Below are 14,805 nucleotides of genomic sequence, written 5' to 3' on the forward strand. Positions count from 1 at the left end.
AGAAGCGAGATAAATAAATATCCATTCCAGATTCCCCCTCCATGTCCTGGAGTGCTCTTTCCAAGTTCCTGACAATCCTCAATCCCGATCCGTTTTTCTTTCTTCTCTCGCCGGACATCTGAGACTCGAGAAAGATCAAATCAAAAACTCTGCCATCTGCCACCATGCGCTCCTACGCCACGCTCACGTTGCTCGTGGCATTCATCGCCACCGCCACTGCCCAGGAGCAGGAGGAGTCTAACTGCGAGGTCATCGGCTACGACAAGGGAACCAATCCTGCCTTCATCGCCCGTCAAGATGAGGAGGTGACAGCCGACATCCAGGACTGCGCCCAGCTCTGCGCGTCCACCGAGGGATGCAGGAGTCTCGCTTTCGGCGACGGTACCTGCTTGCTTTATGACGTTCCGGTGGAAGACAACGTGACCGTCATGGATTCCAGCCCTTACCTTTTCAACGACATCGACTGCTTCGAAGGTCTCGTCGTTCCCGACCAGCCCGCAGACAACGGGGATCTTGAGCCTGATAATCCTGACGAGGGGGCTCCCGCTCAGCCATAGATTTCGAGAATGTGAGTGCATCACTAGGGATTTTATGGGGAGGTCACGGAGGGTAACTAACGTGGATTATCCGAACAGAACAAATTGCCCCGTTCGAATCAGGACTTTTGACAGTCTGGGTGGATTGATGGACCCCGAAGGCATATCCGGGATATGCAGCAATGTACTCTTCGTCAAGACTTCTTTTGAACATTATCACTTGGCCTTGTTCAATGTATATAACGACCAAATCCTTCGGCAAATCCCTAAAAATTGACCGAATGTAGACTCAAGACGCCCCGAAACGTTCCTGTTCCGGTGACTCGATGAGTGAAGTACTTCGTCTTCGTGATTCCACCTTCCCGAAAAAAAGAAGAAAAAAATCAAGGAAAGGCAAGAAGAAGGGAAGGAAAATAAAATAAACAAATAAAATAATAATACAAAATTTACTGGCGTAAAATCGGGAGAGTTGTGGCGGAATACCGGTTTTTTTAATTTTTTTTTTTTTTTAATTTTTTTTTTTATTTTTTTAAATTTTTAATTTTTAATTTTTAATTTTTTCCCGCGATTGATCCCAGGATCGAGAAAGGGAGAGTCGTTGCGATCCAATCCGTGGGTCCTGGCGAAGTCACGGAGCCGAGGAGTCATCCGCTCTCCATGACTGTTGACTGTTCTTGTTCTTTCAATCGCGTCCCATTAAAAATAAGAAAAGAAATTGGGAGAAAAGCAATACGGAATTATGAACGTGGGCGACTTAACGCGACCGCGAAATAATACCTCAAGGTCGGGATCTCAGATGACGAAACTCGATTGTATGATTATAGTACAAGTGCCTTTCGAGATCACGTCGAAGCTCTGACAGTCTAACTCACTTCGTAGTGAACTAAGGTAATCGAGTCAAGCTTTGATCGACGCCATGCGCGACGCGTATGAAGGCTTGTCCCCAAAAACCCACGCGCGGGATTTTGGTTGGAGTACAACCTTCTTCTCAGCTGCGGTACCATGAGTCCACTGGTGCCTCCTGGGCGGTCCTCCCCTCCCTGGCTGAGTGAGGTCATGGTCAGGGCTGGGCAAAATATCGGCGGAGCACCTGGCGGGAACACGGAACACCTGGCAGAAGTACCTGGCAGACCCTCTTCCCCTGCAGCATCGTATTGATTGGGATCTCTTCTGGTCTTAACATCAATTGATCCATCAATAAAAGACTCGATTGAACCCTGAGACCGATTCAAAGTCACCTCAATTGGCAACATTGAAAATAACTACCAATACAACCTACCCTGAGGCATATCCTCCCTTGGCAGACCGGCCTCGTCACCACTCCAGTGCAATTGTCATGCCACTAAACCCAAAAACGTGAGTGACCACGAAGCCCACAAAGTGAGCTGATTGGGCACCAGCGCGTCCGACGCAAGAAGCTAGTATCTTTTCTACATCAGTACTTCACTCCTTTCGGGAGGGAAAAAAACAGCTGGACCCAACACGACAGGAAGTGCACAGCTTTTCTAGAGCTTGAAATCTTTTCCTCGCACACAACACAACCACCACACGCGCAAACTACACCATTCTCGATTCATATCAAACCCTCTTTCCATCTTCCCCCGTGTCTTCTCTATCCAAAGAACCAACGATCTAAGCATCAGAAACTGCCCTCGTCACGTTCTCTTGACCAAAATGCCTCCGAAGAAACCTGCCGCCAAGGCTGCCCAGGCCTCTGGCAAGAAATCTACGACGACGAAAGCGTCTGTCACTACCACGAAGGCCAAGGCCTCCACTATCAAATCTACTACAAAAGCTACGGCAAAGACCCCTACGAAGGCGGCTGCTACGAAGACGGCGACGTCGAAAGCCGCCGCCACTAAATCCGCGACCACCAAGGCGGCGCCATCCAAGATCACCAAGACCACCACGTCCAAGGTAACCAAGGTAACCAAGGTGGCCAAGCCAACCAAGACAGCCACCGCTGCGAAGGCCAAACCTGTTGGTAAGTCAATTGATTCTTAGGTCGCTGCCCCATTTCGGTCTGTGATCATTTGCTGACGCGCGTCATGCTCGATAGCACCCCCTAAGGCGAAGCCCGCCCCCGAGAAGCCCGCCGCGTCGAAGAAGCGAAAGGCAGCCTCCCCCGAGGAGGAAGAAGATAAAGAGAATCTAGCCCCCGCTGGCCGTCCTACGAAGCGAGCCCGTGCCGTCAAGCATGAGGTTGAGGAAGTTGTTGTGCCAGCTGGTCCTCTGAACAAGACGCCTGCTCAAGTGCTCGATATTTTCGTGTTCGGAACTGGCGAGAATGGCGAGCTTGGTCTCGGCCCTGTCAAGACTGAGGCGACGCGACCGCGTCTCATTCCTGCCCTCAACACGGGCGACGCGAAGAGCTTTCACGTTGTTGATATTTTCTGCGGAGGTATGCACACGATTGCCCTGACCAAGGATAACAAGATTGTCACCTGGGGTGTCAACGACAACGGTGCTCTCGGCCGCGACACCAACTGGGAAGGTGGTTTGCGCGATGCCGATGAGGGTTCGGATGATGATTCCGAGACGGGAGATTTGAATCCCAAAGAGTCCACTCCCACCGCCATCCCCTCGAACGTGTTCCCCAAGGGTACCGTCTTCACCCAGGTCGCCGCCGGCGATAGTTGCAGTTTAGCTCTCACCGAGGACGGCCGCGTTTATGGCTGGGGTACTTTTACCGTGAGTTGAAATTTGACTGTTCCCTAAGCTTCTCGCCAACTTGATTCTAACACGAAACTCGCGTACTAGGACAGCAAGGGCGATAAAATGTTCGGATTCGACGAAGAAGGCAACGAGATTAAGGTGCAGCCAACGCCAATTCTTATCCCTGGCCTCACGGACGTTGTCCAGATTACATGTGGAGCGAATCACGCTCTCGCTCTTGATAGCCACGGCACTGCCTATGCCTGGGGGGTTGGTGAGCAGAGTCAGCTCGGCCGCCGCGTCGCCTCCCGGCGACAGCGCACCAGGGCCTTCATGCCACAGCCCATTCACACGCTGGAGGGCAAGGCCAAGTACATCTCGTCCGGCCACTTCCATAGCTTCGTCGTCGATACCCACGATAACGTCTGGTCGGTACGTTTGGATTTCGTCCCTCTTCCCCATTTCCCATTTCTCGATGGGCATGTGCTAACCCGAGCCATTGCAGTGGGGTTTGAACAGCTTTGGCCAGACCGGTTACGCGAAGACAGCTGGAAAGGACAACGGCGCTGTTTCCACTCCGATGAAGGTCGCTTCGCTTTCGGGCAAGAACGTCACCTCCCTAGGCGGCGGTGCCCATCATTCTGCCGCCGTTACCCAGGACGGCAAGTGCTATATCTGGGGCCGTATCGACGGTGGCCAGCTCGGCATTAAGTTCACTGATGCCCAGATCAAGGACCCCAAGCTCGTCCGTCTCGATGATCGCGAGAAGCCCCGTATCTGCCTCCGGCCCACTGAGGTCCCAGAGGTTGGCTCCGCCGTCCACGTCGGCTGCGGTACGGAGCACACCATCATCGTCAACTCCGAGGGTGTCGCCTACAGTACTGGATTCGGAACCCAGGGCCAGCTCGGTCTTGGCTCGTACGATGACATCGATACATTCCAGCAGATTCCCAAGGAGCGCGTGAAGGGAAAGAAGTTGACGTGGAGTGGTGCTGGTGGTCAGTTCAGCATTGTTGCGGCGCCGGTTGATGCTTGAATTTCGTCTTTTCATGGATAAAGGGTGTCTTTTAGATTAGGGATTTGCATTTGTTGCTTTTGGTTCGGTTTAGGTCTTCTGGTTTTTTGTTTTTCTGTGCTTGGCTTGTTTCTTCTGCCTTACTTTCTTTTCCATCCCCTCTGCCTGAATTCTTTTCCGATTCTAGGCCTTGTATTTCTAGACAACCTTGTTCGTAACCACTACTCATAATCTGCACTAATTCCAAGAGGTGGACAAGGTCTGGCGATAGCTCCCCAATAGCAAAGACTTTTTAGTTTGAAACCATCTTATCAATTAGAGACGGTCTCGTGAGGCTTAGTCTTCGGGCACCTACAATCTGACGGATCTGGGATTCTGGACTGGGAAGGACGGCCCGAGATTTTTACTCGAGCCAAATCATTTGACTCCCTATCAAGCCGCGACCCACCTCGGCCTGAATTCCCTCCATTGTCACTTTTTTTCTTCCATAAAATCTCCTTCGTTTCCTCGAAGTTCGACCCCATCATGCCCCCGAGTCCACGTTGACTCTAACTACGCAGGCACCTTTTCTCCCCGCTTTTGTCGCGAACCTCGGCATCCTCGTTTGGTCGCGTGTCCGCCCGCGAGGGGAAACGAAACCCAAGCATATTGATTCAGCTCAGACAGGAGGTATCAATTGTGATGCAGAAGCCTCACACCCATCTCATCTAGGGGTATGGGAGGCTTCTGATACGTAGCGTTCGGTCAGATTTCGTTTCCTACGGTAATGGGTGGGCCTTAGAGGGGGGCCGCTTATTGAGGTCTACTGTCAAGTCCGGGTATCTTGCCCTGGGGTCGAGGAGCTGCAGACGATGTCCCTTAGCCGACTGGAGGAATCAAGGAAGGCTCGACCAGAACGGAACTCCTGCCTCGACAGCGAATCGTTCGAAAGAACGAACAAGCCGCATCGTCGCGAAAAGATCGAGGCAAAGCAGTGATGATGATCAGATGGAAAAATAGGATAAAATTCAAAGCTATTATACAACTGCAACTGTCGCGGCCATTTTTCCAAGACAAATGAACCACTACGGCGAGATCGTCAAATCTATCGACAATATAACTAACACTAGCTTCCCTATTTCGCAATTTTGTTCCTCGAATAAACCGCAATCTCTAGCAATATGGACTATCCACTTAAGAGCGGTTATTGAATTCCATCCGCTTCTTGAGCCTGAAAGCAATAGCTCGCTTCCTCGCGGCAGGAGACTGGGTGAAGGCAGCAGATCCGCCAAAGGGACCAGCAGCAGCACCGTTGCGGACACGAACGACGCAGACGTTTTCGACACCGGCGACAGTGGCGTCGCAGGTCATGCCCTCGGGCATGCGGACCTTGAGAGGGAATTCAGTGTTGGTGGCGAGGGAGAGACCCTGGATACCGAGGCCTGGGACATCCTGGGTGACCTCGGCGGTCTGGAAGGCGTTGGCGTCAGTGCCGCCGGAGGTGCCGTCGACAGAGGCCCTGAGAGGGCCAGCACCATCCTGGTTGATCTATTTGACTGTTAGCCTTTCTGAGACACTTTAAGGGCGGGTAAGGTTGGAGTTAACATACCTGGCGGTAAGTCATGGTGATGGTACCATCATCGGCACAGGTAGGAAGACCCTCGGTGGCACCAACTCCAGCGCTGGCAGCAACGCTCGACTCAGGAGGGCCATTGCTCTTATCGCCACCTCCACCAAGGAGGCCGCCGATTCCAGTAGCGCCATTGCCACCACCAGTCAAGCCGCCAAGAAGACCACCGAGAGCGCCGCCCTTGCTGTCCTGGCCGGTGCCAGTCAAGTCATTAACAAGGCCGCCGAGAACACCACCGAGTTGGCGCCTCTGGTGCCTCTTCCTCTGGTTGATGTTGTTGGGGATGTCATCCTCGACGCCGACGGACTCGCTGGCGCCATCGTTCCTTGGGGCGGCGCCCTCGCCCATGAAGTTGCGAATCATGGTCTCGGCCGAGACGGGGCCGTTGCCCTGGGTGCGACCGAGAGGGCCGCATTCACCGGAGTTAATCTCGCGGTCTCGGATGATGGAGGTGTCGGCTTGGGAACCACAGCTGTTGGTGCTGCAGTCACGAGGGGTACCATCAGCGATGGAGAGGCCGGGCATGGAGACGCCGTTGGCGCCCTGGATGGAGGTCACGACGCCGTGGGCCGAGGCAATGCTGGCCAGGGCAGCAACGAGAGGGAGTGAGTAGTGCATGTTGAACGTTTGAGTAGTGGAAATGACAAGAAAAAAAAAATGGCCGAGAAGCAGAGTAAATTAGACTGAAAGAGCCGCCTGGGCTTTAGTGTTGAGAAGCGAAAGTGAAAGGAAAAAAGGACGTAGGAAAACGGGAGAAGGAAGGAGCCTGCGCTTGATGTTCTGGGGAGCGTGATGAGGAAGGGGAAGGAAGCCAGAACTGAGGGGGGAAGCTTGACTTTTTATACATCGTTGCTCTTCCTAGAAATGGCCCAGAACATGGCAGCAAGGCCGCGCTTCACGATCTCGACGCTCGTCTCACGTTCGTGTTTAGTTCTTGCTCCGAAGCTCAGGTGTCGAAAATAGCTACACCAGGCACTTGAAACGTAGTTTACAAATCATAGCTTAACGAACGATGGAGCTGAGGCTCGGGACTCACAGGGGAGGCGGCCAATCGCATCTTCTCCAGCACCGTGGCTGTACCCCAAGTGCGGCGAGTCCTGCGTGGTGAAAGCCGAGAGACGGGCAGTGCATCCGTTTCAAAACCGAGATCTACGAACTCCCGCGCCCGGTCCCCTAGTACTTTTGTTGTTTGCCCGAGGAGGGAAAAACAATAAGAATCCCTGGAATGGAGCTTCTAGATCTTCGAGGTCTAGAGCAAACCAGGATTCGTCGGAGACGACCAGAGCATGGGTCCACGGAGCGCCTGTGCTTCGTGTGAAGCTTGGATACGAAGTTTTAGGGCTCGGACGAGGTTTGCAGGGCGGCCTCGCGGGAGTCTTAGGGCCCGAAGTGGTAGGGTTACATTAAGGGTTATCGACGATCACCCCCGAAAAATCTAGGCGATCTCGACGCCTGTAGATCACTTTTCTTGATGGTCAGTCACCGTTACATCTCCACTCTAACTCTCCGGGAATGTTCCTTTTCCAACCAGGCGCTTGTCACTTCAATGCTATCATTTTGCTCCCGACCACAGTCGCCCGGCATCCTTTGATATGAATCTCGAGTTGAGATACAGAAGTTAACTGTGTAGCAACGGGAAAGACTCTGTCGTACTTTGTCTAGCCGTCCGAGTGGGCCACCACCACATCATCTTAGAAACGGGGCATCCTGAAAATGAAACACAAAGATGACGCTAAAATAGTACAAAAAGCCGTGGGTTGTGTGTTTTGAGAACACTGACCCTGCACAATTGGTTCAAGGCACAAGCCAATCGCATCTGAGCACTGCATCAGCACCAACCAGCTTCCTATGTTAGATTTCTTGGTTGACGCACCGTTGATTCTCCACTGCGTCCTCGACGGCAGTGAACGCCGGCCATTAGTTCTTCGGTCGCGGAGAGCCATGGACTCTGGACCGCTTTTTTGAACAACCTTCCTCAGGAATTATTCACGCCCGTTGATTGAAGAATATCTAGGACCCAGGCGCGAAAGATCTCAGAGAGCTAGAGAGCTGGTGGACCAGCCCTGCCCCTACGCATCATGCGACGCTAAGCAAGGACTAAGGAGGCGGGAACTAAACTAGCAACTCGTTTTGCGGCGGATATCATACCACATTCCCAATGGCTCCCATCCCAGAATCGCAAAGACGATAACCTCCGACTTACATGACCGAACGATATGAAGAAATCCCGTCATTAACGCCGCATCTCTGTGAGAGATGAGAGCCCAATGCGCAGCCGTTAGGGTTCAGGAGAAGTGATGAACGCCAAGTGATATCACGTGCAAGGGCAGCATTCGTGATTGGCATCCTCAGACCTCTTCGACGAAAGTCCCTCAAGATCCTTGTTGGGAAGATGTGGGGTCATGAAAGCACCACAATTTGTCTCATAGGCCGAGGCATCGATATGTGACATGGCACCTTCACCATCCTGATTCCTGACAAGGAAGATCGCTTGCTGCGTGTACACTGTAGCTCACTAAGGCTCACAAAATCGCAGATCATCCCCTTCTCAAAACAGACGCCGACTCAAGATGGCTAGCCCAAGCCCCCCAGTTGACACGAACGACCGCTCTCTTGTAGCTCAACCTGAGACGATCGACGTTGATACTAGAGACGACCAAGATTCAGCATTCGAGTCCTTCCTCCGCGTTGGCCAAGACTCAACTGCCTCGATAACTACCAGTATTCTGCGTTATCGCCAAGAGAATGGCCGAACCTACCATGCGTATAAGGATGGTAAATATGTGATACCTAATGATGCCGCCGAGAACGAGCGCCTCGACCTGCAACATCACCTGTTCCTCCTAACGTTCAACAATAATCTTTACCTCAGTCCGGCGGGCCGCGACGGGCATCAGTTACGACATGTTCTGGATGTCGGCACCGGGACGGGTCTCTGGGCTACGGACTTCGCGGATGAGCATCCCGATACGTCCGTGATTGGTGTCGACCTCAGCCCCACCCAGAGTCCCTTCATTCCGCCCAATGTTTCGTTCCAAATTGACGATCTTGAAGATAACTGGACCTTTAATACCAAGTTTGACTTTATCTACAGTCGCATGATGACGGCCGCCTTCGCGGACTGGCCCAAGTTCTTCAAGCAGGCGTACGACAATCTCAACCCCGGCGGCTGGATCGAACTTTGTGACATCTGTCCCGTCACTTCTGATGATGGTACGACGAAGGATACGCATTTGTCCACCTGGGTCACGGAACTTCTGGACGGTACTCGGAAAATTGGCCGACCCTTCGACGGCGCCTTTGAGTATAAAAAGCAGCTTGAAGCACAGGGCTTTCAGAATGTCACACAGCGCGTATTCAAGTGGCCTCAGAATACGTGGCCAAAAGACCCCAAATTCAAGGAACTAGGTAAGAAACCTCTTTTTGGGGCTTTACTCTCCCAGGCCGTCTCTCTGTGCATTAACCTTGACCTGGTTTACTTGGACTAAAAACTCCTAGGGGCGTGGACCCTTGAAAATATTGATTCGGGCCTCGAGGGCCTCAGTGCTGCCGTGTATACCAGGGTTCTCGGTTGGACCAAGGAAGAACTCGATGTCACTCTTGCGTTTGTCCGTCGGGACCTGAGAGACCTCAAGATTCATGCATATTGGCCAATGTAAGATGCCTGATATTTGATCTTACACTTGTGCTCCTAGCTGACGATTTGGCAGCTATGTTGTCTATGGACAGAAACCGGAAGAATGAACGACTATGTGCCTGCAGACAAGGACCAATAGGTTCTAGAAGGTGCTTTGGAGCAAGAGTCTACAAAGATGACGATGACTAGCATGAAACACGATAATTTTGGGGGATCTTCTTGGGGTCATTGATGAGGTTCAAACCTGGAGTTGAAGGAAATGAATATACGTTACCCTTTTCTAATGCTATCTGATTCCTTCTTTCTATTCGTATTAGCGTGAAAGGCCGATGGGCCTCTTCAACCCAATCCATAAGGTTGTACGCTAAAGCGAGAATTGTTCAAGTCGATCAAGGGTGAGATATTGTAGCAAGTGGAAGAAAAGCCAGAGCGCAACAATACTCGAATCATAAAATCCAAAAGAAGTGGCCCCGAATATCACTTCTGCCACGGCTATCCTGTTTATAGAGGAGAATACAGCGTAGTTTCTATAGTTAGTGATTCGTAATACGTTTCTTTCCAACTAAAGTTTCCCGATCCGGATGTGAATTGACTCGAATTCCGAATCGTAAACGACCCCGTGATCCTGCTATTACGCCTTGGGAAGGTCAAAGTGCAGACGTATCAGATTTAGGTTATGATGAGACGAGGCCTGGCGACGGACGAACCATCTTCAACGCCTCCGGATGTAAGACGGAACGGACGAAGCCGCAGTATTTTCGTCCGAGAAGCGGGATCGTACTTGCTGATTATTCGCGTACCCTTGCTGACTGCATGGCACTTTTCACAATCAAGATCCATGGTTGGAAAATTCGAATTGTTTGGGTCGGCTATTCCACTGATCACAAATACAACAGCGAGCTTTCTCTCAGCCAGTACGAAGCTCACGAGGCGTCGGTGTAAGCTTACGAGATTTTCCTAGCCTGGATGAATTGGCTTGGCTTTACTTGATGCGACCAGCATACCTCTCGACAGACCCCACGGGGCAATGGTCCGCTTAAGATCAGGAGTTCAAAAGAATAAAGTAGCCAGAAGAAAAGTATAAAGGAGCGAAAATGCCCACGAGAGTCCGTCCCAAAGCCTACTAGAGTCCCTCACCAGAGAATATATTGCTCCTTATATATGCACCAGAGAACGCAGGAGTCTTCTTGCTGATCCCTTGATAAACATCAACTTGATATTTTCACATGTGAGCCTACCCCTTTAGGCTTTTTTTTTTTTAATTTTTAATTTTTTTAACATAGAATCTTCATTATAACACACTTATAGAAAATAGTACACGCATAGAAACCGTTCGCCATGGTCTTTCTCCGAAAAATTGTTGTTGCCTTTGTCCTTACTCTGGGCGTCCATCAAGCCCAGGGAATCCCGGTCGAGAACAGTGAGAGCGACCTGGTCGCTCTCAGCTCCGAGGTCCTGCCCGACGGCGCTGTCTTGACGTTTTACGGGTACCCGCCCGGAGATCTCGCCAGCCGTGCGCTGCAGCCACGCCAATGCGGCGAAAGCAATGTCGAGTGCAACGGAAGTAACAGCCCTAGTACAAATTCCTGTCTGCAGCTCATCGGAAGCCTTCGCAGTAACGCAGCCGTTATTGTCGGTGACAGCCCACGGTCTGTTTGCCTGAACCAGAACGGAAGCCAGTGCTGCGCTAGCTGGTCTGATGTTGTCTCGGGCCTGACCCAAGGGGATCTCATTCCCGGTGCCGAGAGGGTTTTGAATCAATGCGTGATGGCGCGCGGTAACTCGGGCCTGGTGCGAGGCTTGCGGCTTGGTGGCCGTGCCATCTGCACCACTCAGTGCTTGTCGAACCGAGCCACAGGATGTCGCTAGATTTGAAGGTCGGTGGTTGTACCGGCTTTTTGCAGAGTGCTAATCGCTGGTGAGGGGTAATTATTCTATGTACTTGGGTTTCATTCAGTGCTACAATGTTACGCATTGGCTAGAGGGCAATGAGGTTGAAATGTGGCTATAGTTTCAAATCTCGACTTGTTTCTATTTGCATCCCTCACACAATCGTTTTCGCTCAGAACAGCAGACAAGGGGGAAGCATCCTTGGACATATCACTCCTGCCAAATAAGAGCCCCCCAGCAGCCACCCAATAGTCAGTGTCATTACAGTATGTCATTGACAAGAGGCTTACTACGTATTAAACAAAACTGGGAGAAATACTCCCTACAGTTCGCCTTTACGTGGGGAGTTCCTCCCGAGAAATCTTCCAAGCCTCTTGGAACAGCCTAGCACAAGCGTTTGTAGCACCTCTCAGACAATGGGTTCTTGTGATCTTCGAAGATAGGCTATTATTGCTACGCTTATACAAGCTCTTCGGCTTCTCCTTTTGCGGCGGATTCTCTGCTCAGATACGTACTAGCAACCGCCCCGCATTCTTCAAATGGAGCCACAGGTTCGCCCCAGAAACAGAGTCTCGGAAAGCGAGGACGTTGGTTGCCGGCCTCTTCCACTAAAGGGGAAAATGCGGCAGCTTGGATTTCCTGTGTACTTTGGCCGCCCCAGGAATCAAGTAGCCGATGAAAAACCCAAATCCTCATTACGGATAAGAACAAAGGCCGGTCACAGTCCAACTACCCCATTGAAGCGTAACGTAATTGCCTCCGGAACTGAGTTTGCCGGACTGAGTTTCTTAATTAAATATGTCATGGATAGTCTTGGGAAGGGAGGCTCCACAAGGTATAAGCCAGCCGGCTGGCACCTTTGACTCGTGGGAGATGCATGTGATATACTTGATATACTCCGTAAGTGCCCTGCCACTTGGGTGGCAAAAACTAACACATCAATTGATAATAATGTCAAGTACCGAGAAGCTGGCTCAGCAATACGGAGTAGGCCTGACCCAACCGCCCTAGTCCGAGCGCCGCGGAGATCGATCGATCTATTGGGGAACTAGTGGTGGAAATACCTGATTTGCCCCCTGGAAACCAGGCCCTCAAAGCGCTAGTCGGGGATCGAATGAAGTATTTGGTACTTTGTATTCTCGACTGAATCTCGGTAACCCAGGTGGTTAGCTTTGATGTAATTGAAGAGGGGTTGAAAGAGTGCGGTCTTCTAATCTTGGTGGCTTCGTGAAGATTATCTCATCCCGCCGAACGTTCAGTCCATACCTCGGCACCTCTTAGTAAATCGCTTGAACAATTAACAAGCCCGTGTACTCCATTAAGGTGCTGTCCGAGTCCGTGATTAGCCACATCAGCCTTCGGAGCCGCGAGAGAAATTGCGATCTGCCTTTGAAACGCTCCGAGTAATCTCGATTCGTGGAGTAGTGTGCGTGTTGATCGGGGCACGACGAGGTTAGTGTATATACAGTATAAGACTTAGATGTAACTAATCTAAAAAAAGAGAGAAAAAAAGACGAAGAAAAAAACGAAGGAACTTGGTCCGCCCGCTTACTGCGGAACGAACGGCAGCACACGATAATAGATGTGGCTTCACGGAGTGTTGTGTCCGATCTATTAGAGGTTGGCATATGCTTTGGCAGATGCCGCATCTCGCGCCTATACGTGAGAGAAATGTGACATCTTCTTCATTCTCGAGCTGGAAGGTATCCTAAAATGAGGACGGCCGGGCAACTCCTACTTTAATAGACCACATATCTACAAAAGAATTAGATTTAAATTTACGTTGCGCTGTCTATACATACGTTCCAGAAGTGTCGTTTGATCGAGGTGACCTGCCTGCCCTTTCTACCAAAGAGTGGAATAAGTCTGCATTTCATCCTAACAATTCAGTGGCAATTACAAAACGGCCCTTATTGTCGTTGATTCCGCGAGGAGTGGGGACCCGCGGAAATCTGGCAGGCTTTGAAGGGCGCAAGAAGTAAAATTTCCATGTTCAATGTTCAATTCGAAAACATTTCCGCAGTGTGGACGAGACCGGCGCGTAGTGGGCATGGTAAAACTGACCGTTTGATGTATCCCGCACCACGTTCGTAGCAAGTAATCGCAAGCACTCGCATACTGTAACAAGAGACCCACGACAAATGCCGTTTAGGCAACCCGCTTTACAAAGTCCCCACTGATATACTTCGTAAATCAACGAAGCCGGGTGGGCGTGTTAGAAACCGATCAATTGAAGTTTCGCCATTGGTCAAGTACATTCTTAAAGTATGGCCGTGTGCGCCGTGGTGGTCTGTGTCTTTTGGGGGCGAACGCGGGGCTGGGCGATACACAAGTAGATTATTACACCAAATTCAAAATTAGCATGACCAAAACCTCCACATTCCCTGAGGCCTGAGGGTTAGCAGGACTTGTTGATCTCTATCCCCGTCGAATCGGATCTCAGGTCTGAGAAATCGGGGCTTGGGTGGCGAGGGTGTCAATTTATGCCTTGGTTGAGCTTACTTTGTATAGTTTAGCGTGAGTCCCCGAAGAACCCTAACCAAGGACTTGGGATCGAGTTGCGGATGAAACTAAGGAAGTAGGTGTACGGGTTACAACGGCGATCCTCCAACCCCACCCCGAAGGCAACGTCTCGAGCATCACCACCAACCGCTGTATAGATCCCACGAGTGAGGAGTTCTACAATGTACGTATTAAGGATGTAAGGCCACGAGAGGCAAAATCTCTCTGAAAATGGCCGATGGATGCGATGGGTCCCCGGTACCGGTCAATCAAATTACCCTTTCTACTTCGTAGGCGGGTGGGTGGTCTAGCATTATTCATTCGAGTGTGACTGGGATAGGCAATCCTCAATGTGGAGCTGAGCCTCTCCCCTGCCATAATCCTAGCAAACACGATGGCCTAGACATCTGAGGAATACCATTGTTGCCGTGTTTGACCATGATTAATCTAGCCCTCCGGGCAGCCCGTGTATCCCAAATGTCCAGACAATATGACTGGGTAGACCTCCAACCCACCCCGCGATATTTAAACACCGTGACAGGTCACCTCGATAAGGGATTTAAAACTTGCTTTTCCTATATTTTCCGTATGCAGGGTTCGAACCAGAGGCGCGGGACTGCCGGGACGGACGCGAGGTACACCCCTTTCCTCAAACCCCTGCTTGCGATGCAATTACATCTAGTTCGAACGCACGTTCCCCCTCGCCGGCGCTATGTGTGTAGACCAATTCGATCAGAATGCCTTAAGGCCTTGCACTAGGCTGGGATACGGCTTTGTGTATGAAGCCAACGTCAACTCACCCCCATGACTACTGAACTCCGTCCCTGTGCTATCTACACCAGGCTAGATAAGGCCTGCTCTTTCAGGAAATTTTTCCCCTACTTAGCTAAACTAGTCTATTCTGTTTCCAGGAGTAAATGCGAAAGCCTTTTCTCATCCCCGCCTTTCGGATCTACCATTC

General features: G+C 51.1%; 3 protein-coding genes and 2 pseudogenes across 3 annotated transcripts; 4 read left to right on the forward strand and 1 right to left on the reverse strand.

Annotated features, from left to right (window-relative positions):
• Positions 1–164: 164 nt before the first annotated feature.
• Positions 165–557, forward strand: SAPIO_CDS8233 (annotated as a pseudogene; the record flags this gene model as incomplete).
• Positions 558–2,210: 1,653 nt separating this feature from the next.
• SAPIO_CDS8234 (uncharacterized protein) lies at positions 2,211–4,227 on the forward strand (the record flags this gene model as incomplete). Its single annotated transcript, XM_016789915.1, has 4 exons — positions 2,211–2,520; positions 2,596–3,227; positions 3,297–3,623; positions 3,697–4,227. 4 exons carry the CDS (start codon positions 2,211–2,213, stop codon positions 4,225–4,227), a joined length of 1,800 nt encoding a protein of 599 aa, XP_016640178.1.
• Positions 4,228–5,379: 1,152 nt separating this feature from the next.
• Positions 5,380–6,433, reverse strand: SAPIO_CDS8235 (Uncharacterized protein; the record flags this gene model as incomplete). Its single annotated transcript, XM_016789916.1, has 2 exons — positions 5,380–5,733; positions 5,795–6,433. The coding sequence occupies 2 exons, from the start codon at positions 6,431–6,433 to the stop codon at positions 5,380–5,382; spliced, it is 993 nt and encodes a 330-aa protein (XP_016640179.1).
• Positions 6,434–8,385: 1,952 nt separating this feature from the next.
• Positions 8,386–9,559, forward strand: SAPIO_CDS8236 (Uncharacterized protein; the record flags this gene model as incomplete). Its single annotated transcript, XM_016789917.1, has 3 exons — positions 8,386–9,223; positions 9,314–9,470; positions 9,526–9,559. 3 exons carry the CDS (start codon positions 8,386–8,388, stop codon positions 9,557–9,559), a joined length of 1,029 nt encoding a protein of 342 aa, XP_016640180.1.
• Positions 9,560–10,790: 1,231 nt separating this feature from the next.
• SAPIO_CDS8237 lies at positions 10,791–11,321 on the forward strand (annotated as a pseudogene; the record flags this gene model as incomplete).
• Between the last annotated feature and the right edge of the window lie 3,484 nt (positions 11,322–14,805).

This window comes from Scedosporium apiospermum (genome assembly GCF_000732125.1).
Source record: "Scedosporium apiospermum strain IHEM 14462 chromosome Unknown SEQ_SAPIO_0121, whole genome shotgun sequence".
Lineage (NCBI taxonomy): Eukaryota > Fungi > Ascomycota > Sordariomycetes > Microascales > Microascaceae > Scedosporium > Scedosporium apiospermum.